The sequence below is a fragment of the Nuphar pumila genome, chromosome 2 (genome assembly GCF_984573655.1).
Source record: "Nuphar pumila chromosome 2, dmNupPumi1.hap1.1, whole genome shotgun sequence".
Classification (NCBI taxonomy): Eukaryota; Viridiplantae; Streptophyta; class Magnoliopsida; order Nymphaeales; family Nymphaeaceae; genus Nuphar; species Nuphar pumila.
Genome location: NC_143250.1, coordinates 26138047 through 26163236, shown reverse-complemented (window position 1 = coordinate 26163236; position 25190 = coordinate 26138047). Strand labels below are relative to the sequence as shown.

The 25190-nt window shown below is 48.8% G+C and overlaps 1 protein-coding gene across 2 annotated transcripts in view; it reads left to right on the top strand.

Annotated features, from left to right (window-relative positions):
* The first annotated feature begins 1873 nt into the window (after positions 1-1873).
* LOC149845071 (uncharacterized) overlaps positions 1874-25190 on the top strand; it is a 39560-nt gene continuing 16243 nt past the window's right edge. For both annotated transcript variants that reach the window (XM_089995487.1, XM_089995488.1), the window contains exon 1: positions 1874-3177. In XM_089995487.1, coding sequence (XP_089851613.1) covers positions 3037-3177 — 141 coding nt within the window. In that variant the 5' untranslated portion in view covers positions 1874-3036. The remainder of the gene's footprint in view (positions 3178-25190) is intronic.

Genomic DNA, 25190 nt, shown 5'->3' with positions numbered 1-25190 from the left:
CTTAGGGGAGGAAAGATTTTCCTCGATGGTCTTTTTGGCAGGAATTTTGTTTCCACCATCTTCTGCAGACGGTTCGTTTGTCGTAGTAGCGGTGGAAAATAGATCAGACTCCGTCGGATCTCCCAAGCCCAAACCAAACGGCCTTCAGGTTATTCTGGAACGTCCGTCTTAAAATAATAATATGGAACGTATTGGGATTCGGGCTTAACATGATCGGACCTTTTTCATTTGCATTCGAAACCTTCTGCCGACTTCCATATCTTGGCTTGGATCCAGATCAAACTCTATCGATTTGCACTTCTTAATAGGGCTGGTAAACGAGCCCAACCAACCGAACAGGGCATGTTCGGGCTCGGCTCATTTACTAGTGGATTGAGCTCATGGCTCAGATAGTGTTCATGTTTAGCAGAGCCTAGTCTCTGAATGAGACTAGCCGAACACGAGCTGGCTCATGTAAAAACATTTCATATTATTTATACATTTTTATATATTATACTTGAAAATAAATATTTTTTTATGAATTACACATAATAGTCCATATTTTATGTATATATTTTCAAGCATCTTTCTTTTTTATATATATTTTATGCATTTTCTTTTTATATATTACACAAAATATATATTTTTTTATCTATACGAGCACTATCAAGCCGAGCCGAGCTGAACACATTGTGTTCATGTGTTCAGGCTCGACTCGTTTAAGCTAAATGAGCTGCTCGTGGCTTGGCTCGCCAACTATATGAACCGATCATGAACGAGTTTGTGACGAGCCCAACCGAGCCTAGTCACGAGCTGCTCTGTTCGTTTACCAGCCCTACTTATAGATGAGATTCCAATGTGATACTACATTGGATCTAATTTGAATTCAGATTTTAGAACCGAACTTAACTGCTGTCAAATATTCAGATTAGGATCAAGCTATATCTGACCCGTTTGGCACCAGATGGCACATGGACGAATCATTGAAATCTGAATTTAAGCAACAGGTCTGAATGCAAATCTGGATTCAGATGTGATCCAATGAGGTAGAGTTGAATCGGCGCCTGAATTTCATATGGTAATACTTACTAGATGCACTAAATTCTCTAAAAGCTATGGACACACCCGTGCACCAGCAGGGTTTGATCTGCTGGTGCCTTCATCTCAGCACCCTCATAACCACCTTGCTGGCCACGCGAGCGACCCCACGGTGGTTGAAAACAAGCAATTTTACATGTAAAAATTAGAAACAATTGAATTTAATGTGGATCGAATTTCAGATTTAGCAGTAAACATTGATAAAGTTCCAAATCCAAATATGAAAAGTTATACGGAATAAACTTAGAATCTGATCCCACTGCATATTTGGATCCTAATTAATGATCCATGTACAAAAACAATATGAAAGATCCAGATTAAAGTTCTGTCCAGTATGAGAATTTATCATATTGGATTTTGGAAGGAAGGCTTACTGTATCTTGTTAATTTGGTTATCAGTCAATTATGTGCCTGTTAACCTAGAAATGATCCATCGAAAATTCTCAAGGGAAACAAACTGAATCTGAACGGGAACACGTCCGAAGAAAAGTTGTGTCCATTTGTGTAGTGGGTCTGGTAAAGTTTTAGATCATAGTTGGACGGTTCCATCTCAGTGATACCCATTTGATATTCGGGTCGGATTTTTTGATATTCGGGTCGGATTTTTGTCCTGAACCGACCCATTTTAACCGCAACACTCGGAAGAAGAGGAGAAAAGGAATTCCAGGGGAAGAAGCCTTTATTAGATTAGGGGTATTTTCGACATTGTGCATGCGAGGGAAACAAATTTGGGAGTGCGTAGACATTATTTAATAGTTTCCATCATAAGGATTGCTGCCGGAGAGCGACCCTCAACTACAGGAAAGAATATTGAAACCCTGATCAGTGGCAGCCTCTGGAAGAGAAAGAGAGAGAGAGAGAGAGAGAGGAAATCACATTCCCGAGAACGACTCTCTGTCTTTCGATCGGGAAAACCGGAGTCCGAAGTCGAGAATGAGCTAGCTCGGCTTCTTAACTCGCCGGAAAGCTCTTGTAAGAATTCCAGAGAGAAGGAGAGAGAGAGATCAATCTCTAGCTTTTGACTCTAAGGAAAACGACGCTCGCGGGTCCGCTCTACCTTCTTTTCTAGCCGGAAAACGACGCTCCGGCCGGCATACTGAAGGAGAGATAAATAGTCTTTCTCTCTCTCTGTGGTTTTGACGCCTGCATGTTCATGCAAGGAAAATCAGAGGATGTTGAGAAATCTATTGCATGACGCCGAAAAGGGAGCTCCTAGAGTTCAAGGATCAATTGCTTGCTGAAATTTGTGCATCTTTTGGGTGTTAATGTTCGGGAATGGGAAAAGTGAGGGAGAAGAGGCGTGGAAAGGATTTCCTGGTTTGAAGAAGTTCCTGGAAAGTCTCAAAAGGCTGGGAACTCGAGTGACGTCGCGTTCTTGGAATGTTTTGGCATGATCTGAATCTCTGGGCGCAGATCTTGAACTGACTTATCGATTGCTGTCCGGTAGAAACATTTTCACTGAAAGATTCCAGTGGAGATCGTCACATATTTGGCCACAAGAGTTTTGGTGGGAAATATTGTTTGACCAAAGGTTTTCGTCCTGAAGTTAATCTCATTTTGAATACCTAGTGTCAATTTTAGAAGAGATATCTGTGAGCTTCTTCTTCTTCTCTTCATTTTTACAGAATTTTCCTCTATATAAAATCAATTTTTATATATGTTTCAAAAACAAGTTGCTGGAAATTTTTGCATGCGCATAATTTCTTCCTCGTGAGCGGAATTTTTTCTCTCCTTCACTTCCCCCAATACTTTTGCGTAATGGTCATAGTATTTTTTTTTCCATCTCGAAATTCGCTATGCATTAGTAAATGAAGCCTTTCTTTCTGAGATGAATCTTTGAAATTTTGCCATTTGACATTAAAAAAATCATTCCTTTTCCGGAATTTCTGAGTTTTAGCTGGGGACAAAATCGAAACTTTTCTTGTGGGGGAGGGGAGTAGAAATTAAAAGAAAAGAAAAATGGGGGTGAGTGAGTTGGTGTGGGGAGGACATGGGCAGGTGGTGATGAAGCGTCTCTGGGCAGCCCCGGCTAGGACGCCCCTGCTCTTCGGGATCGTGCTGCTCCTCGGTGCCATCTTCACCGTCCGATGGATGGACGCTGTAAGTATCCCTCCCCTCGCTCTTTCTCTCTCTCTCTCTCCATTGATTGCAATTGCATGCTTGTATATTTTAGGTGCCTTTGGTTAGAAAAAAAAAAACCAACACAGAAAAAGCAAAAAAAAAAACAAAACCTTATATGATTAATTATATCGTTGCTTTTCCGGTTAAATGATTATCCGGTTTTGGATCCTTTTCCGCTGATTAGAATAAAACCAACTATACATGTTCCATACGAGCCAGATTCAGATACGAACTACACGTTCGGACCCCAGTCTGAATCTCGACCCACTTGGACCCTCTCTTTTGTCTTCTCTGCCTTCGTTTTTCTCCGTACGGCCTTTAGTCAGGGAAGGGAAGTGGAGTTGCAGAAGAATCTTGTTGTTGTTGTAAAAATTAAGCCCTCGCATCTTTGATGCCCACACACGAAGTTGAGGTGTTTCTCCAAAACAAAACCCCCTCGTTCTTTCCATTAATTCCAAGATTCTCTCTGTTTCTCTCTCATACACGTATACTGGACCTCTTCTTGGATATGGATCTTAAACCCAAATACGATTCGGATCTGATTTTCCTGACTCTCTGAATGCAGATTTAGATCTTCTTTTCCTTTCCTGTCAGACCCCTGTCGGTTTCTTATAAGATCCAGCCTGTTTGCATTTACCTTTTACATGTAGAGGAAAAATTGTTGCTTCCGTCACTTCTTTATTGGCTCCATTATTATCAGGCAAAGTTCAGATCCATCGGATCTATTTTCGGATTAGGATCTACTGCTTAAAAATGCATATCAGGATTCGGATCTCACAAAGATCCGTTCAGTATCCGACCCGTTTGCATATCTTGAACTCTTTGAGAAATGATATTTATAGGAATATCAATTCACCACCAGGGAGAGGAGAGAACCATTTGCCTCCGTATATCTCCAAGGTGGAGCAACCACGTTAGGTGCTAAATTGTCTACTTCTCCCTTGCCACGATCGTCCATGATTCACCTTGGACCTTTCTGCAGGAAAAGACGATAACTAATTGTTTTACTTTCTGTTCAATTTAATTGGAATGGTTGATGAATAGTATAGGACTGTTTAGACTAAGATGGTCCCCTCAGCATCTGCTGGTAGAAAAAGCAAATCTATTGAAAAGTAGTGGTGCTTTTAACTCAAGAGTTAAATGCGGAAAATTATGTCTCTTTCCACCGAAGCAGGTTATATGTTACCCCCCCCGAACAGGGCATCTCATGCTGGGTGCCAAAAAGCACCACGTATTTAAGCATTTGCATCTTGTATCCTCATGTTTGTAAGCATTAATTAGCATTTGTGTTTGATGCGATTGCAAAGACTTAAGTACCCTCTCCTCCATTGGTTTAAAAAAAATGACGATTCTAGAAAAGGAGTGGTTGTAAAGACATAAGTGCTCCGAAGATGATTATTTAAGACTCAGTCTCTGCACTGCAGGATTATCCGAGAAAAAAATCTCCCCTTGAGGAGGCCATGAACATCAACCATCTCACACTCTCTCTCCATTCTCTTTTTGCTTCTGTGCACATCCAGCAGAAGATCCTACATTGCTCCATCAAGCACCAACTGACCTGCACATTGACTGTTGTGGATCCTGATTCAGAGTTTTTACCCTTACAAGAGAGGGGTCTGGGGGCTCTTCCCAGCGTGGGTAGCGTCATTCAACTTGAAGAGTTGTGGAACCTGATTCAGAGTTTTTAACCCTTACAGAAGAGGGGTCTGAGGGCTCCTCCCAGCGTGGGTAGCATCATTCAACTTGATGAGTTGTGGAGCTTGATTCAGAGTTTTTGCCCTTACAGGAGGAGGGTTTGGGGGCTCCTCCCAGCGTGGGTAGCATCATTCAACTTGATGAGTTGTGGAGCTTGATTCAGAGTTTTTGCCCCTACAGGAGGAGGGTTTGGAGGCTCCTCCCAGCGTGGATAGCATCATTCAACTTGATGAGTTGTGAAGCCTAATTCAGAGTTTTTGCCCTTACAGGAGGGGGGTTTGGGGGCTCCTTCCAGCGTGAGTAGCATCGAAACAAACCTTAATTGTTTCGCCAATGGTGATCCGGCGAAACGATGGTGAGCCGACGATCCGATGGTCATCTAGCGAAATGAACCTGAGCCATCATCTTATTCTTCTTCTTCTTCCTTCTTCATAAAACACTGTAAAACCCTCTCTCTCTCTCTAGAGAAGAAATCAAGAGAGGCAAAGAGTTCCCCCTGGAGAAGGCCATGAACATCAACCCTCTCACTCTCTCTCCCTTCTCTTTCTACTTCTGTGCACATCCAGCTCACTTTGACCCTATATCAAATATTTTGACTGTCATTCTGTATACACGCTGTATCCCCAGGTTATTAAGAATTTTTAAATTGCCTAGGCTTTTTATGTTTTTTCTTTTTATATTTCACGTGCTTGCATAATTTTTTAAAATTTCATACCTCTTAATATTTTCTCAAGTAAATATCGTGAGGTATGGCAAGTTTTTCGTGCAACCAATTCGAACTCTGATTCTAGATGTTTTTAGAGGAGCTCGCGGAACCTTGACTTTCAAGTTTTGGTTGAAACAAAAATTGAAAATCTTAACCAAGTGGATGCTAATTTTGTTTGGAGGGACTGCAGCTTGTTCAAGCCGTTAGTGGGTGTAATACCTAAAAAAAAAAACGAGTCCGACACGTGTCGGACACGCGCCAGACACGTGTTCCGGTCAGTTGGCGATCCCGGATCCGGGCCGGACCCGGACCCAGCTTCTCGAATATTCGAGAAGCCGGTACGCGCCCCCCTTTTTTTAAAAGGGGGTAGGGTGCCTCGAGGGAGGGCATTTGCCCTCGCTCGACTCTCTCACTTTCTCTCTCTCCCCCTCTCGTTCTCGGCTCCAGCGGCGCACCGACCGGCGAAGGTCCGATCGCCCTCCGGCTGCCACTTTGGTGGTGTCTCCCCCCCCCCCCCCCCCTTCGTGCTTATTCGCCGCCGGCTTCTCCCTCTTCTCCGACGACTTGCCGCCGGACTGTTGGAGGTATGCGCTTTCCCCTCTTCTCCTTTTTCGTGGGCTGCGGACTCATCGGCCGGCAGGGGTTTAGTCCCCTATCGCCGACAGTGCGCCGGTAGGGGGGGCTTCGCCCCCCCCCCCCCCCCTGCTGTTGTGCTTGGATCGGCTGGGGGCTTAGCCCCTGTCTCCGGCCGCTCGTCGGTAGGGGGAGCTTCGCCCCCCTGCCCGAGCCTCCTTGTCGGCAGGGGGTCTTCCCCCCTGCCATCGTCGGTGTGTCACGGGGGAGGTTTGGCCCCCTGACACCGACGTTTTGTCGGATGGGGGCTTAGCCCCTATCGTCGGCCGGTTGTTGGCAGGGGGCTTCGTCCCCCCTTGCTGGGGTCTGTTTGGTCGGCAGGGGGTTTAGCCCCCCTGTCGCCGGCGTGTTGTCGGCAGGGGGGCTGGCCCCCTGCCGTTGTCTGTTGCGTTGGTAGGGGGCCTGCCCCCCTGCCATTTTTCTGGTTGTCGGTAGGGGGCTTGGCCCCCTCCCGTTTGTTGTCGCCTCTGGTTGACGGTAGGGGGTCTGGCCCCCCCTACCATTATCTGTTGGGCGGCAAGGGGCCTAGCCCCTTGCCTTTGTTTTTGCTGGCAGGGGGCGGAGCCCCCTGTCACCCCTGTTTGTCGGTAGGGGGCCTGCTCCCCTACCATTATCTGTTTGGCGGCAAGGGGCCTGGCCCATTGCCTTTGTTTTTGCTGGCAGGGGGCGGAGCTCCTGTCACCCCTGGTCGTCGGTAGGGGGCCTGGCCCCCCTACCGTTATCTGTTCGGTGGCAAGGGGCTTGGCCCCTTGCCTTTGTGTTTGCTGGCAGGGGGCGGAGCCCCCTGTCACCTCTGGTTGTCGGTAGGGGGCCTGCCCCCCCTACCGTTATCTGTTTGGCGGCAAGGGGCCTGGCCCCTTGCCTTTGTTTTTGCTGGCAGGGGGCGGAGCCCCCTGTCATTGTTCTGTTTGCCGACAGGGAGCAGAGCCCCCCTGTCGTCTCTTTTGTTTGTCAGCAGGGCTCAGTCCTTCCTGTCGCTTGCCGTTTGGGATTGTTTTTCTTTTTGGCTTGCTGACCTCTTTAGCGTGTACAAGTTGCACGACGGAGCGCTCGCGTGTCTCGTGGCCCGAGACCCTTCGAACTTACGCCCGCAGGCGTGCAGTGATCCGCGACTCCCCAAGGTAGGGGAAAGTTGCGTGAAAGGATTTGAATGAACTAAACTGAACTAAATGAAAGATGATTAACCAACCTGCTTATATACGTATATGTATGTCTTTTTAAACTCAAGGACGCGGTTTCACGATCCTTGTCCTGTTTACTTTTTGAGCATTTACTTTCTACTGCCGCCGCGCTATATGTGCCCAGGCTTTCCTTTCTGTCTTTTTAACTCAAGGACGCGGTTTCGCGATCCTTGTCCTGTTTACTTTTCAGCATTTACTTTCTGCTGCCGCCGCGCTATATGTGCCCAGGCTTTCCTTTTTTTGTCTTTTAAACTCAAGGATGCGGTTTCGCGATCCTTGTCCTATTTCCTTTTACAGCACCTTACTTTCTGTCGCCCCGCGCTTTATGCGCCTTGGCTATTATATTTGTGCACTCTACTTATTGCTTTGCTTACTTATGCTGACTCATTTCTTGCCTATGCTATATAGATTTCGATTATGCTATTGTTCTGCTTTGCAGGTGCTTTTAGAAATTGCTGTCAGTACTTGAGCTCCTTTGTGTATTCTTGGTGACTTGTGGCTATAAACTTAGCTATATCTCTGGGCATGCGACGCTATGATGCGTAGAGCAAAGTGAATGGGCTTTATGATCGGCTTTTGAACATCTCACTAAATGATAAACATGCGCCTTCACAGGCAAGATGCTTGAGTGGGTCGAATAGACCAGAGCATATAGAGCAAGGCGATGATGATGAATAACCCTTCATCGTGCTTGTTCGGGTTGGTTCATCGAGAGAGAGGATGGATGGTACAAACCCTTCGGTGGACAGGCCATTCATGGCCATTACGGGCAAAGGCTCGGTTTCCCCAGTCATCGAAGGTAGGGGAGTTGGCGTCACCATAAGTATCCTAGGTGGTAGTCGCTCGGCACTTCTGCAGAAGTTGGATGCCTTTGTGGGCCCCTTCTAGCCTTTGGGGACTTACTCTCTCGACCACAGGTCGTCCCCTTAGGAGCGGACTCAGTCAGTCCTTCAGGGTATAATAAGATATGTGGCATAATGGACCCCTGAATGGTTTTTGGCTGTTTCTACGTTTATACATTGTGCGTACCCACAATGTCCAGATAATAATCAAATCACACGTATGGCATGCTCACATTTATTTATTCTCGTACTGTTTGCTTTTACCTTACTATCTGTCTGTGCTTACGATAGTTGGAAGGTATGCATGATAAGCCTGTGTATGATTGCTTACAGTTGTATTGATATCACTGTACTACTAGTTTGCTTGCGTTTATGACGTACCTGTTACCTTTGCTATTCACTTGCGTAGATTGTATCTGTTTCTGCTTGCTTCTGTTCAAGCATGCTTTAGATTAGTTCATTTTACTTCTTTTGCGTACCTACCAATTTTCAGGACTGACCCCATTTCTTTATGGGTGTAGGTGACAGGTAGCTCTTCTTATTGGCGGTGGTGCAGAAGCTACGTAGTCAAAGCTTTGCCTCTCTCGTCGACCCGCTTGGCTATTTCGTTTTGTACGTTTTTGTTGTTTTGGGGGTGGACACCCCTCTGCCCTTTATAAAGTAAACTCTTTCTGTTATGAATGTACTTTTTACTCTCTGCTCACTATTTTGGCTTAAAAAGTGAACTTGTATTTGTGATGAGTCTTTTTGCTAAAAGTACCCAGAAGATTTGACTCGTGTTTTAAAAATCCTTTGATATCTTTGAAAATCCTTGCTGCAACTCCGATTCTTCCTTAAAGGTATTTCGATTCAAATATTTTCTTTTCTCGAGTCAAACTTTTGGGGCGTTACAACTTTTGATATCAGAGCAGGGACGAGACCGGTTGAGCCTTGACCATCGAGCTTCCCACCGCACTGTAAGTAGACATTTAATTTTCTTGATTTGATAAAATTAATGCATTACGTTTACCTTGAACAGTACTTGTGTGTAATGGATCCGTCAGCTGGTCCGAGTGGCCACCACGGCAGGGGTGGGCGCTGAATGCGCGCTCGTTCGGTTAGAGGTAGGGGCCTCCATGTTGAGAGGGGAGAACACATGGTTTTCTGTGAAGAGTGTTGGGCTAATCGCCCACCCCCACCGGTTTTCACAGATGAGACAGGTAGCCCACTGCCTCCAGAATTTCAGTTACCTTTGGCAGCAACCTGGTCTTCGGTATATGTTCGGATGGGAGCACATCTACCCTCGCAAGTCTTGGCAGGTCGGCAAGCTACGCCGGAATTTTCTGATGGTAGTGGTCCCGCTCTTGTACCACTTGAGTGCGTCTTTTGTGGCGATTTCGGACACACCTTAGAGTTTTGCCTCCTTAAGGAAGAACAAGATAGAGCAATCGTAGTTCAGGAGTCTGCTGAAGCTGTCATCCCTGACCTTAACATGCCAGATTTACCTTTAGCAGTCCTCGAACCTTCGCCCCCAGTAATCTCTGAGGGCCCTGCTCTCCCAATTCCTGGTGTTGATTTTCCAATTGAAATTTCAGATTCATCTACTAGTGGCTCGGCTTCATTGGATTATACACCTTCGACTCCGATGTATGATGTGGAAGTTCCCTCGGATGAGCCACTCCCTTTTGTCCCTCGACGCAGGTTTCGGCGTACGGGGAATAAGAGAGAATACCTTCGCCAGTTTGAACGTCCCTAGAAGGGAGTATTTGTAAATCTTTTGTAAGAGAGGATGTGAACTCTCATGCGGATAAAGTTTTCTTTTGGCTTGTATACCAGCATCGCTGGAATTTTTGTATATGTGGTGACTTAAGATCTATAAAATATCTTTTGTTTCTTAATTGTCTTGGTGCATTCTAACGTATTTTATGTGTTTTTAAGGATGGCTCGTCGACCAGATGAGGATTTGTCGGAGGACGGGCTCGAACGTAGGGGATTCATTATGGATTCTCTAAATGCGTTAGCCGAAGCAATTCGAAATCAAGGGACTACGCAGAGAAGTCAGGCTCCAGAGCAAGGGGTCTCTTTTGAGAAATTCTTAAAGTTGGACCCTCCTGTTTTTTCCAGTGGAGCGGACCCGGATGAGGCAGAATACTGGGTCAGTGAGATTGAGCGAGTCTTTGACGTCCTCACGGTTCCTGAGGAGAAAAAGACTCTATTTGGGTCCTTTCGTTTAAAGGATGAGGCTCGTATTTGGTGGGATACCACCCGCAGGATTCGTTTTTCAAGCATTGGCACTGTGCCTTGGGAAACCTTCAGAAAGGCATTTCTCGACAATTATTTTCCCCCTCATGCCAGGGAGAAAAAGAAGATGGAGTTTTTGGAGCTGTGTCAGGGCAGCTCGACTTTGAATGAATATGCGGCCAAGTTTCAACAGCTGGAGAGGCATTGTCCCAACCTCTTCGAGGATGAGCGTGAGCGGGCACGGAAGTTTATTAGAGGTCTGAAAGAAGGACTCGAGCACAAAGTTCTTACTAGCATGCCTGCAACCTTAGCGGCAGCTGTCGAGACAGCTGCTTTCCTCAATGACAAATGGGAGCGCTCCAAGAGCATTCAGACCCGGAAGCCACCTACGACTGGTGGTGATCGAAGACGGACGCAGCAGCGCGGTCAGGCCAAGCAACTGTTGTTGCCCATCAAGGTTGAAGGAGGTAAGCAGCCAGTTCTGCCTGTAAAGGTGGAAGGAGAGAAACCGTCAAGTCCCCTGGCAAAAAGGCAGTGAAACCAGTATAGTCCGCCACGGCGACCTCCTAGTGGAGCTTGCGGTAAGTGTGGGAGGTTTCACGCGGGTCAACCTTGCCCTCGTGAGACAGGCGACTGTTTATATTGTGGCAAGATGGGCCATTTCATTCGCGATTGCCGCAAGAAGGCGACAAACGAATTCAAGCAGGCCACCGGTGCGTCCCAGCCTCCCCTGCAGCTGCAGGCGCCATCGTCGACCCAGCCAGAGCAGCCACAGACCAGCGGCGTGAAGAAAGCTCCTGCGCGCGTCTATACCGCTACGGCCGAGCAGTTGACTAAAGGAGATCTCGTGCAAGGTACGATTTTAGTTGCAGATCGTGCAGCTTTCGTTCTTTTCGATTGTGGTGCCACACACACGTTTATTTCTGCAAGTTTTGCTGCACAATTGAAATTGCCTATATCTCAATTAGACTCTGCTTTAGATGTTTATAATCTGATTGGGAAGAATACAGTTTGCGTCACCTACTTGCCAGATTTAGATGTGGTTGTAGCTGAGCGACATATGCCAGTCTGTGCCATTTTGCTCGAAATGTCTGAGTTTGATGTTGTCCTGGGCATGGATTGGTTGCACAAATACCATGCCAAGGTTTTGTGCCGTGAGGGTAGAATTGTTTTGTCTCCTCCAGGCTCTTCGAAGGTGGAATTTCGGATTCCACGATCGGTACGGGAGACCAAATTGATTTCAGCATTTCAAGCGCAGAGCTTCTTACGAAAGGGATGTTCCGCTTTTCTCGTGAATCTCATTCAGTCAGTAGAGACACTTACCCCCATTGGCGAGTTGGATATAGTATGTGATTACCCCAATGTTTTTCCCCAAGAATTGCCTGGTCTTCCTCCTCCCCGAGAAGTGGAGTTTTGTATTGATTTGTTGCCCGGCACCGCACCCATCTCGAAGGCTCCGTATCGTATGGCACCCGCTGAGCTTGAAGAGCTCAAAAAGCAGCTTCAGAAGCTTATGATTTAGGGGTTTATTCGCCCTAGTGTGTCACCCTGGGGGGCTCCTGTTCTGTTCGTGAAAAAGGATGGATCTTTGAGGTTGTACATTGATTATCGAATGCTCAATCAGGTCACGATCAAGAATAAATATCCGTTACCGCGTATTGAGGATTTGTTTGATCAACTGCAGAAAGCTAGGGTCTTCTCCAAGATTGATCTTAGATCCGGATATCATCAGCTTCGGATCAAGGAAGGCGATGTTTCGAAAACAACTTTTCGTACTCGGTATGGGCATTTTGAGTTCACTGTTATGCCTTTTGGACTCACTAATGCCCCGACAGCTTTTATGGACCTTATGAACCGTGTGTTCAGGCCTTTCTTAGACACCTTCGTGATCGTGTTTATCGACGACATCCTGGTCTACTCTGAGAGTTGGGAGCAACACCGAGAGCATTTAAGCATTGTCTTGAAGACCTTGCGAAGGGAGCACTTGTTTGCTAAGTTCTCCAAATGCGAATTTTGGCTCGAGGAAGTGATGTTTTTAGGGCACGTTATCTCGACGGATGGGGTGTCCGTAGATCCTGCGAAGGTTGAGGCCGTGTTGAACTGGCAGCAACCAAGAAATGTGCGTGACATTCGAAGCTTTCTGGGATTAGCTGGATACTACCGCCGGTTTATCCAGGATTTCTCCAAGATTGCTCAACCTATGACCAAGCTGCTGAAGGAAGAGACTAAGTTTGTATGGGACGATAGTTGCGAGGCCAGCTTTCAGTCTCTGAAGGAGCGCCTTACTTCTGCTCCTATCCTGGCCTTGCCTTCTGGCCAGGAGGGATTTGTGATTTATACCGATGCCTCAGGCACGGGCCTGGGCGGGGTTCTCATGCAGAATAGTCGAGTGATAGCTTATGCCTCTCGTCAGCTCAAACCGCACGAAAAGAATTATCCTACGCATGATCTTGAATTAGCCGCGGTAGTCTTTGCTTTAAAGGTATGGCGACATTACCTATATGGTGTGCAGTTCGAGGCTTTCATTGACCACCAGAGTCTCAAATACCTCTTTTCTCAAAAAGATCTCAATATGCGTCAGCAGTGATGGCTTGAGTTTCTTAAAGATTACGATTTTTCGCTTTCCTACCATCCAGGAAAGGCGAATGTTGTTGCGGACGCCCTTAGCCGCAAATCCTCTGGAGTTGTGGTCAGCACGATGGCTGCTGAGTGGAGGATGATCGAGGATTTTGTTTCATGGAAACCTTTCCTTTCTCCAACAGGTTCGTTGCGTTTATCAAACCTCATAGTCCTTCCGGAGTTGTCTACCTGAATCATTGCTGGGCAGAAGCTTGATCCACGCTATGAGGGGTTTAAGTCGAGTGCGACTCAGGACGGTTCTTCGTTCCGTCTGAAGGAAGACGGTAGTATTTGGTTTAAAGATCGCCTTTGGGTCCCTAGTGACCCTGCCCTGAAAAATGAAATTTTGTCCGAAGCGCATGGATCGAAGTATACCATCCACCCCGGAGGCACAAAGATGTTTAAAGATCTACAAAGGAGTTTTTGGTGGAACGGCATGAAGCGTGAATTAGCAGAGTTCGTGTCTCGATGTTTGACTTGCCAGTAGGTCAAGATCGAACACCAGCGACCGTGTGGAGTCACGCAGCTAATGGAGATCCCGCTATGGAAGTGGGAGGACATCGCTATGGACTTCGTCGTCGGGTTACCTCGAACGAAGAAAAAGCATGATGCAATTTGGGTAATAGTTGATCGACTCACTAAGTCCGTGCACTTCTTGCCTTTCTGTCTCGGCCAGTCGCTCGACAGCCTTGCGGATATGTATATTCGGGAGATCGTTCGTTTGCACGGAGTGCCACTTTCTATTATATCCGACTGTGATCCGAGGTTCACCTCAAGATTTTGGGGGCAACTCCAGCAAGCCTTGGGAACTAAACTAAAGTTTAGCACAGCTTTCCACCCTCAGACTGATGGGCAGTCAGAACGCACTATTCAGACCCTGGAAGATATGTTACGTGCTTGTATGATTGATTGGCATGGAGAGTGGGATTCTCACGTTTGCTTGGCCGAATTTGCCTACAACAATAGCTACCACGCAAGTATCGGCATGGCCCCATACGAAGCTTTATATGGGAGACTATGTCGGGCACCGATTTACTGGGAAGAGGTAGGTGAGCGAAAGCTTGAGTCACCCATCGTACTCCAGTACTATACCCAACAAGTGCATCGTATTCGGGAGCGTCTTCGTACTGCTCAGAGCCGGCAAAAGAGTTATGCCGATCGCCGTCGATGAGAGCTTTCCTTCGCAGTTCGAGATATGGTGTTTATAAAGATATCTCCGACAAAGGGTGTCTTCCGTTTTGGAAAGAAAGGGAAATTGAGTCCCCGATATATTGGACCTTTCGAGGTTTTGGAGCGGATAGGTGGGACGGCCTATCGGGTGGCGTTACCTCCGCAATATGCACAGATTCACAACGTTTTGCACGTGTCTATGTTGCGAAAGTACATCCACGATCCATCCCATGTTGTTTGCTTTGGCGACGTGGATGTTCGAAATGACCTAACCTTCGAAGAAAGACCAGTGGAGATTGTTGATCGTTGCGAGCGAGTGACGAGATCCAGGACGATACCTTTTGTTAAGGTTCGATGGCGACACCATGGCTTCGATGAGTGTACTTGGGAGCCAGAGGCTGATGTAAGAGATAAATACCCTGAATTATATGCTTCAGACTTTTCGTAATAAAATTTTGTGGACGAAATTTTTTTAAGGAGGGAAGGATGTAATACCTGGAAAAAAAAAACGAGTCTGACACGTGTCGGACACGCGCCAGACACGTGTCAGACACGTGTCCCGGTCAGTTGGCGATCCCGGATCCGGGCCGAACCCGGATCTGTGCCGGACCCGACTTCTCGAATATTCGAGAAGCCGGTACGCGCCCCCCTTTTTTAAAAGGGGGTAGGGTGCCTCGGGCGAGGGCATTTGCCCTCGCTCGACTCTCTCACTTTCTCTCTCTCCCCCTCTCGTTCTCGGCTCCGGCGGCGCACCGACCGGCGAAGGTCCGATCGCCCTCCGGCTGCCACTTTGGTGTTGTCTCCCCCCCCCCCCCTTCGTGCTCATTCGCCGCCGGCTTCTCCCTCTTCTCCGACGACTTGCCGTCGGACTGTTGGAGGTACGCGCTTTCCCCTCTTCTCCTTTTCCGTGGGTTGCGGACTCATCGGCCGGCAGGGGTTTAGTCCCCTATCGCCGACAGTGCGCCGGTAGGGGGGGCTTCGCCCCCCCCCCCCCCCCCCCCCCCCCGCTGTTGTTGTGCTTGGATCGGCTGGGGGCTTAGCCCCTGTCTCCGACCGCTCGTCGGTAGGGGGAGCTTCGCCCCCCTGCCCGAGCCTCCTTGTCGGCAGGGGGTCTTCCCCCCTGCCATCGTCGGTGTGTCAGGGGGGAGGTTTGGCCCCCTGACACCGACGTTTTGTCGGATGGGGGCTTAGCCCCTATCGTCGGCCGGTTGTTGGCAGGGGGCTTCGTCCCCCCTTGCTGGGGTCTGTTTGGTCGGCAGGGGGTTTAGCCCCCCTGTCGCCGGCGTGTTGTCGGCAGGGGGCCTGGCCCCCTGCCGTTGTCTGTTGCGTTGGTAGGGGGCCTGCCCCCCTGCCATTTTTCTGGTTATCGGTAGGGGGCTTGGCCCCCTCCCGTTTGTTGTCGCCTCTGGTTGACGGTAGGGGGCCTGTTCCCCCCTACCATTATCTGTTGGGCGGCAAGGGGCCTAGCCCCTTGCCTTTGTTTTTGCTGGCAGGGGGCGGAGCCCCCTGTCACCCCTGTTTGTCGGTAGGGGGCCTGCTCCCCTACCATTATCTGTTTGGCGGCAAGGGGCCTGGCCCATTGCCTTTGTTTTTGCTGGCAGGGGGCGGAGCTCCTGTCACCCCTGGTCGTCGGTAGGGGGCATGGCCCCCCTACCGTTATCTGTTCGGTGGCAAGGGGCCTGACCCCTTGCCTTTGTGTTTGCTGGCAGGGGGCGGAGCCCCCTGTCACCTCTGGTTGTCGGTAGGGGGCCTGCCCCCCCTACCGTTATCTGTTTGGCGGCAAGGGGCCTGGCCCCTTGCCTTTGTTTTTGCTGGCAGGGGGCGGAGCCCCCTGTCATTGTTCTGTTTGCCGACAGGGAGCAGAGGCCCCCTGTCGTCTCTTTTGTTTGTCAGCAGGGCTCAGTCCTTGCTGCCGCTTGCCGTTTGGGATTGTTTTGCTTTTTGGCTTGCTGACCTCTTTAGCGTGTACAGGTTGCACGACGGAGCGCTCGCGTGTCTCGTGGCCCGAGACCCTTCGAACTTACGCCCGCAGGCGTGCAGTGATCCGCGACTCCCCAAGGTAGGGGAAAGTTGCGTGAAAGGATTTGAATGAACTAAACTGAACTAAATGAAAGATGATTAACCAACCTGCTTATATACGTATATGTATGTCTTTTTAAACTCAAGGACGCGGTTTCACGATCCTTGTCCTGTTTACTTTTTGAGCATTTACTTTCTACTGCCGCCGCGCTATATGTGCCCAGGCTTTCCTTTCTGTCTTTTTAACTCAAGGACGCGGTTTCGCGATCCTTGTCCTGTTTACTTTTCAGCATTTACTTTCTGCTGCCGCCGCGCTATATGTGCCCAGGCTTTCCTTTTTTTGTCTTTTAAACTCAAGGATGCGGTTTCGCGATCCTTGTCCTATTTCCTTTTACAGCACCTTACTTTCTGTCGCCCCGCGCTTTATGCGCCTTGGCTATTATATTTGTGCACTCTACTTATTGCTTTGCTTACTTATGCTGACTCATTTCTTGCCTATGCTATATAGATTTCGATTATGCTATTGTTCTGCTTTGCAGGTGCTTTTAGAAATTGCTGTCAGTACTTGAGCTCCTTTGTGTATTCTTGGTGACTTGTGGCTATAAACTTAGCTATATCTCTGGGCATGCGACGCTATGATGCGTAGAGCAAAGTGAATGGGCTTTATGATCGGCTTTTGAACATCTCACTAAATGATAAACATGCGCCTTCACAGGCAAGATGCTTGAGTGGGTCGAATAGACCAGAGCATATAGAGCAAGGCGATGATGATGAATAACCCTTCATCGTGCTTGTTCGGGTTGGTTCATCGAGAGAGAGGATGGATGGTACAAACCCTTCGGTGGACAGGCCATTCATGGCCATTACGGGCAAAGGCTCGGTTTCCCCAGTCATCGAAGGTAGGGGAGTTGGCGTCACCATAAGTATCCTAGGTGGTAGTCGCTCGGCACTTCTGCAGAAGTTGGATGCCTTTGTGGGCCCCTTCTAGCCTTTGGGGACTTACTCTCTCGACCACAGGTCGTCCCCTTAGGAGCGGACTCAGTCAGTCCTTCAGGGTATAATAAGATATGTGGCATAATGGACCCCTGAATGGTTTTTGGCTGTTTCTACGTTTATACATTGTGCGTACCCACAATGTCCAGATAATAATCAAATCACACGTATGGCATGCTCACATTTATTTATTCTCGTACTGTTTGCTTTTACCTTACTATCTGTCTGTGCTTACGATAGTTGGAAGGTATGCATGATAAGCCTGTGTATGATTGCTTACAGTTGTATTGATATCACTGTACTACTAGTTTGCTTGCGTTTATGACGTACCTGTTACCTTTGCTATTCACTTGCGTAGATTGTATCTGTTTCTGCTTGCTTCTGTTCAAGCATGCTTTAGATTAGTTCATTTTACTTCTTTTGCGTACCTACCAATTTTCAGGACTGACCCCATTTCTTTATGGGTGTAGGTGACAGGTAGCTCTTCTTATTGGCGGTGGTGCAGAAGCTACGTAGTCAAAGCTTTGCCTCTCTCGTCGACCCGCTTGGCTATTTCGTTTTGTACGTTTTTGTTGTTTTGGGGGTGGACACCCCTCTGCCCTTTATAAAGTAAACTCTTTCTGTTATGAATGTACTTTTTACTCTCTGCTCACTATTTTGGCTTAAAAAGTGAACTTGTATTTGTGATGAGTCTTTTTGCTAAAAGTACCCAGAAGATTTGACTCGTGTTTTAAAAATCCTTTGATATCTTTGAAAATCCTTGCTGCAACTCCGATTCTTCCTTAAAGGTATTTCGATTCAAATATTTTCTTTTCTCGAGTCAAACTTTTGGGGCGTTACAACTTTTGATATCAGAGCAGGGACGAGACCGGTTGAGCCTTGACCATCGAGCTTCCCACCGCACTGTAAGTAGACATTTAATTTTCTTGATTTGATAAAATTAATGCATTACGTTTACCTTGAACAGTACTTGTGTGTAATGGATCCGTCAGCTGGTCCGAGTGGCCACCACGGCAGGGGTGGGCGCTGAATGCGCGCTCGTTCGGTTAGAGGTAGGGGCCTCCATGTTGAGAGGGGAGAACACATGGTTTTCTGTGAAGAGTGTTGGGCTAATCGCCCACCCCCACCGGTTTTCACAGATGAGACAGGTAGCCCACTGCCTCCAGAATTTCAGTTACCTTTGGCAGCAACCTGGTCTTCGGTATATGTTCGGATGGGAGCACATCTACCCTCGCAAGTCTTGGCAGGTCGGCAAGCTACGCCGAAATTTTCTGATGGTAGTGGTCCCGCTCTTGTACCACTTGAGTGCGTCTTTTGTGGCGATTTCGGACACACCTTAGAGTTTTGCCTCCTTAAGGAAGAACAAGATAGAGCAATCGTAGTTCAGGAGTCTGCTGAAGCTGTCATCCCTGACCTTAACATGCCAGATTTACCTTTAGCAGTCCTCGAACCTTCGCCCCCAGTAATCTCTGAGGGCCCTGCTCTCCCAATTCCTGGTGTTGATTTTCCAATTGAAATTTCAGATTCATCTACTAGTGGCTCGGCTTCATTGGATTATACACCTTCGACTCCGATGTATGATGTGGAAGTTCCCTCGGATGAGCCACTCCCTTTTGTCCCTCGACGCAGGTTTAGGCGTACGGGGAATAAGAGAGAATACCTTCGCCAGTTTGAACGTCCCTAGAAGGGAGTATTTGTAAATCTTTTGTAAGAGAGGATGTGAACTCTCATGCGGATAAAGTTTTCTTTTGGCTTGTATACCAGCATCGCTGGAATTTTTGTATATGTGGTGACTTAAGATCTATAAAATATCTTTTGTTTCTTAATTGTCTTGGTGCATTCTAACGTATTTTATGTGTTTTTAAGGATGGCTCGTCGACCAGATGAGGATTTGTCGGAGGACGGGCTCGAACGTAGGGGATTCATTATGGATTCTCTAAATGCGTTAGCCGAAGCAATTCGAAATCAAGGGACTACGCAGAGAAGTCAGGCTCCAGAGCAAGGGGTCTCTTTTGAGAAATTCTTAAAGTTGGACCCTCCTGTTTTTTCCAGTGGAGCGGACCCGGATGAGGCAGAATACTGGGTCAGTGAGATTGAGCGAGTCTTTGACGTCCTCACGGTTCCTGAGGAGAAAAAGACTCTATTTGGGTCCTTTCGTTTAAAGGATGAGGCTCGTATTTGGTGGGATACCACCCGCAGGATTCGTTTTTCAAGCATTGGCACTGTGCCTTGGGAAACCTTCAGAAAGGCATTTCTCGACAATTATTTTCCCCCTCATGCCAGGGAGAAAAAGAAGATGGAGTTTTTGGAGCTGTGTCAGGGCAGCTCGACTTTGAATGAATATGCGGCCAAGTTTCAACAGCTGGAGAGGCATTGTCCCAACCTCTTCGAGGATGAGCGTGAGCGGGCACGGAAGTTTATTAGAGGTCTGAAAGAAGGACTCAAGCACAAAGTTCTTACTAGCATGCCTGCAACCTTAGCGGCAGCTGTCGAGACAGCTGCTTTCCTCAATGACAAATGGGAGCGCTCCAAGAGCATTCAGACCCGGAAGCCACCTACGACTGGTGGTGATCGAAGACGGACGCAGCAGCGCGGTCAGGCCAAGCAACTGTTGTTGCCCATCAAGGTTGAAGGAGGTAAGCAGCCAGTTCTGCCTGTAAAGGTGGAAGGAGAGAAACCGTCAAGTCCCCTGGCAAAAAGGCAGTGAAACCAGTATAGTCCGCCACGGCGACCTCCTAGTGGAGCTTGCGGTAAGTGTGGGAGGTTTCACGCGGGTCAACCTTGCCCTCGTGAGACAGGCGACTGTTTATATTGTGGCAAGATGGGCCATTTCATTCGCGATTGCCGCAAGAAGGCGACAAACGAATTCAAGCAGGCCACCGGTGCGTCCCAGCCTCCCCTGCAGCTGCAGGCGCCATCGTCGACCCAGCCAGAGCAGCCACAGACCAGCGGCGTGAAGAAAGCTCCTGCGCGCGTCTATACCGCTACGGCCGAGCAGTTGACTAAAGGAGATCTCGTGCAAGGTACGATTTTAGTTGCAGATCGTGCAGCTTTCGTTCTTTTCGATTGTGGTGCCACACACACGTTTATTTCTGCAAGTTTTGCTGCACAATTGAAATTGCCTATATCTCAATTAGACTCTGCTTTAGATGTTTATAATCTGATTGGGAAGAATACAGTTTGCGTCACCTACTTGCCAGATTTAGATGTGGTTGTAGCTGAGCGACATATGCCAGTCTGTGCCATTTTGCTCGAAATGTCTGAGTTTGATGTTGTCCTGGGCATGGATTGGTTGCACAAATACCATGCCAAGGTTTTGTGCCGTGAGGGTAGAATTGTTTTGTCTCCTCCAGGCTCTTCGAAGGTGGAATTTCGGATTCCACGATCGGTACGGGAGACCAAATTGATTTCAGCATTTCAAGCGCAGAGCTTCTTACGAAAGGGATGTTCCGCTTTTCTCGTGAATCTCATTCAGTCAGTAGAGACACTTACCCCCATTGGCGAGTTGGATATAGTATGTGATTACCCCAATGTTTTTCCCCAAGAATTGCCTGGTCTTCCTCCTCCCCGAGAAGTGGAGTTTTGTATTGATTTGTTGCCCGGCACCGCACCCATCTCGAAGGCTCCGTATCGTATGGCACCCGCTGAGCTTGAAGAGCTCAAAAAGCAGCTTCAGAAGCTTATGATTTAGGGGTTTATTCGCCCTAGTGTGTCACCCTGGGGGGCTCCTGTTCTGTTCGTGAAAAAGGATGGATCTTTGAGGTTGTACATTGATTATCGAATGCTCAATCAGGTCACGATCAAGAATAAATATCCGTTACCGCGTATTGAGGATTTGTTTGATCAACTGCAGAAAGCTAGGGTCTTCTCCAAGATTGATCTTAGATCCGGATATCATCAGCTTCGGATCAAGGAAGGCGATGTTTCGAAAACAACTTTTCGTACTCGGTATGGGCATTTTGAGTTCACTGTTATGCCTTTTGGACTCACTAATGCCCCGACAGCTTTTATGGACCTTATGAACCGTGTGTTCAGGCCTTTCTTAGACACCTTCGTGATCGTGTTTATCGACGACATCCTGGTCTACTCTGAGAGTTGGGAGCAACACCGAGAGCATTTAAGCATTGTCTTGAAGACCTTGCGAAGGGAGCACTTGTTTGCTAAGTTCTCCAAATGCGAATTTTGGCTCGAGGAAGTGATGTTTTTAGGGCACGTTATCTCGACGGATGGGGTGTCCGTAGATCCTGCGAAGGTTGAGGCCGTGTTGAACTGGCAGCAACCAAGAAATGTGCGTGACATTCGAAGCTTTCTGGGATTAGCTGGATACTACCGCCGGTTTATCCAGGATTTCTCCAAGATTGCTCAACCTATGACCAAGCTGCTGAAGGAAGAGACTAAGTTTGTATGGGACGATAGTTGCGAGGCCAGCTTTCAGTCTCTGAAGGAGCGCCTTACTTCTGCTCCTATCCTGGCCTTGCCTTCTGGCCAGGAGGGATTTGTGATTTATACCGATGCCTCAGGCACGGGCCTGGGCGGGGTTCTCATGCAGAATAGTCGAGTGATAGCTTATGCCTCTCGTCAGCTCAAACCGCACGAAAAGAATTATCCTACGCATGATCTTGAATTAGCCGCGGTAGTCTTTGCTTTAAAGGTATGGCGACATTACCTATATGGTGTGCAGTTCGAGGCTTTCATTGACCACCAGAGTCTCAAATACCTCTTTTCTCAAAAAGATCTCAATATGCGTCAGCAGTGATGGCTTGAGTTTCTTAAAGATTACGATTTTTCGCTTTCCTACCATCCAGGAAAGGCGAATGTTGTTGCGGACGCCCTTAGCCGCAAATCCTCTGGAGTTGTGGTCAGCACGATGGCTGCTGAGTGGAGGATGATCGAGGATTTTGTTTCATGGAAACCTTTCCTTTCTCCAACAGGTTCGTTGCGTTTATCAAACCTCATAGTCCTTCCGGAGTTGTCTACCTGAATCATTGCTGGGCAGAAGCTTGATCCACGCTATGAGGGGTTTAAGTCGAGTGCGACTCAGGACGGTTCTTCGTTCCGTCTGAAGGAAGACGGTAGTATTTGGTTTAAAGATCGCCTTTGGGTCCCTAGTGACCCTGCCCTGAAAAATGAAATTTTGTCCGAAGCGCATGGATCGAAGTATACCATCCACCCCGGAGGCACAAAGATGTTTAAAGATCTACAAAGGAGTTTTTGGTGGAACGGCATGAAGCGTGAATTAGCAGAGTTCGTGTCTCGATGTTTGACTTGCCAGTAGGTCAAGATCGAACACCAGCGACCGTGTGGAGTCACGCAGCTAATGGAGATCCCGCTATGGAAGTGGGAGGACATCGCTATGGACTTCGTCGTCGGGTTACCTCGAACGAAGAAAAAGCATGATGCAATTTGGGTAATAGTTGATCGACTCACTAAGTCCGTGCACTTCTTGCCTTTCTGTCTCGGCCAGTCGCTCGACAGCCTTGCGGATATGTATATTCGGGAGATCGTTCGTTTGCACGGAGTGCCACTTTCTATTATATCCGACTGTGATCCGAGGTTCACCTCAAGATTTTGGGGGCAACTCCAGCAAGCCTTGGGAACTAAACTAAAGTTTAGCACAGCTTTCCACCCTCAGACTGATGGGCAGTCAGAACGCACTATTCAGACCCTGGAAGATATGTTACGTGCTTGTATGATTGATTGGCATGGAGAGTGGGATTCTCACGTTTGCTTGGCCGAATTTGCCTACAACAATAGCTACCACGCAAGTATCGGCATGGCCCCATACGAAGCTTTATATGGGAGACTATGTCGGGCACCGATTTACTGGGAAGAGGTAGGTGAGCGAAAGCTTGAGTCACCCATCGTACTCCAGTACTATACCCAACAAGTGCATCGTATTCGGGAGCGTCTTCGTACTGCTCAGAGCCGGCAAAAGAGTTATGCCGATCGCCGTCGATGAGAGCTTTCCTTCGCAGTTCGAGATATGGTGTTTATAAAGATATCTCCGACAAAGGGTGTCTTCCGTTTTGGAAAGAAAGGGAAATTGAGTCCCCGATATATTGGACCTTTCGAGGTTTTGGAGCGGATAGGTGGGACGGCCTATCGGGTGGCGTTACCTCCGCAATATGCACAGATTCACAACGTTTTGCACGTGTCTATGTTGCGAAAGTACATCCACGATCCATCCCATGTTGTTTGCTTTGGCGACGTGGATGTTCGAAATGACCTAACCTTCGAAGAAAGACCAGTGGAGATTGTTGATCGTTGCGAGCGAGTGACGAGATCCAGGACGATACCTTTTGTTAAGGTTCGATGGCGACACCATGGCTTCGATGAGTGTACTTGGGAGCCAGAGGCTGATGTAAGAGATAAATACCCTGAATTATATGCTTCAGACTTTTCGTAATAAAATTTTGTGGACGAAATTTTTTTAAGGAGGGAAGGATGTAATACCTGGAAAAAAAAAACGAGTCTGACACGTGTCGGACACGCGCCAGACACGTGTCAGACACGTGTCCCGGTCAGTTGGCGATCCCGGATCCGGGCCGAACCCGGATCTGTGCCGGACCCGACTTCTCGAATATTCGAGAAGCCGGTACGCGCCCCCCTTTTTTAAAAGGGGGTAGGGTGCCTCGGGCGAGGGCATTTGCCCTCGCTCGACTCTCTCACTTTCTCTCTCTCCCCCTCTCGTTCTCGGCTCCGGCGGCGCACCGACCGGCGAAGGTCCGATCGCCCTCCGGCTGCCACTTTGGTGTTGTCTCCCCCCCCCCCCCTTCGTGCTCATTCGCCGCCGGCTTCTCCCTCTTCTCCGACGACTTGCCGTCGGACTGTTGGAGGTACGCGCTTTCCCCTCTTCTCCTTTTCCGTGGGTTGCGGACTCATCGGCCGGCAGGGGTTTAGTCCCCTATCGCCGACAGTGCGCCGGTAGGGGGGGCTTCGCCCCCCCCCCGCTGTTGTTGTGCTTGGATCGGCTGGGGGCTTAGCCCCTGTCTCCGACCGCTCGTCGGTAGGGGGAGCTTCGCCCCCCTGCCCGAGCCTCCTTGTCGGCAGGGGGTCTTCCCCCCTGCCATCGTCGGTGTGTCAGGGGGGAGGTTTGGCCCCCTGACACCGACGTTTTGTCGGATGGGGGCTTAGCCCCTATCGTCGGCCGGTTGTTGGCAGGGGGCTTCGTCCCCCCTTGCTGGGGTCTGTTTGGTCGGCAGGGGGTTTAGCCCCCCTGTCGCCGGCGTGTTGTCGGCAGGGGGCCTGGCCCCCTGCCGTTGTCTGTTGCGTTGGTAGGGGGCCTGCCCCCCTGCCATTTTTCTGGTTATCGGTAGGGGGCTTGGCCCCCTCCCGTTTGTTGTCGCCTCTGGTTGACGGTAGGGGGCCTGTTCCCCCCTACCATTATCTGTTGGGCGGCAAGGGGCCTAGCCCCTTGCCTTTGTTTTTGCTGGCAGGGGGCGGAGCCCCCTGTCACCCCTGTTTGTCGGTAGGGGGCCTGCTCCCCTACCATTATCTGTTTGGCGGCAAGGGGCCTGGCCCATTGCCTTTGTTTTTGCTGGCAGGGGGCGGAGCTCCTGTCACCCCTGGTCGTCGGTAGGGGGCATGGCCCCCCTACCGTTATCTGTTCGGTGGCAAGGGGCCTGACCCCTTGCCTTTGTGTTTGCTGGCAGGGGGCGGAGCCCCCTGTCACCTCTGGTTGTCGGTAGGGGGCCTGCCCCCCCTACCGTTATCTGTTTGGCGGCAAGGGGCCTGGCCCCTTGCCTTTGTTTTTGCTGGCAGGGGGCGGAGCCCCCTGTCATTGTTCTGTTTGCCGACAGGGAGCAGAGGCCCCCTGTCGTCTCTTTTGTTTGTCAGCAGGGCTCAGTCCTTGCTGCCGCTTGCCGTTTGGGATTGTTTTGCTTTTTGGCTTGCTGACCTCTTTAGCGTGTACAG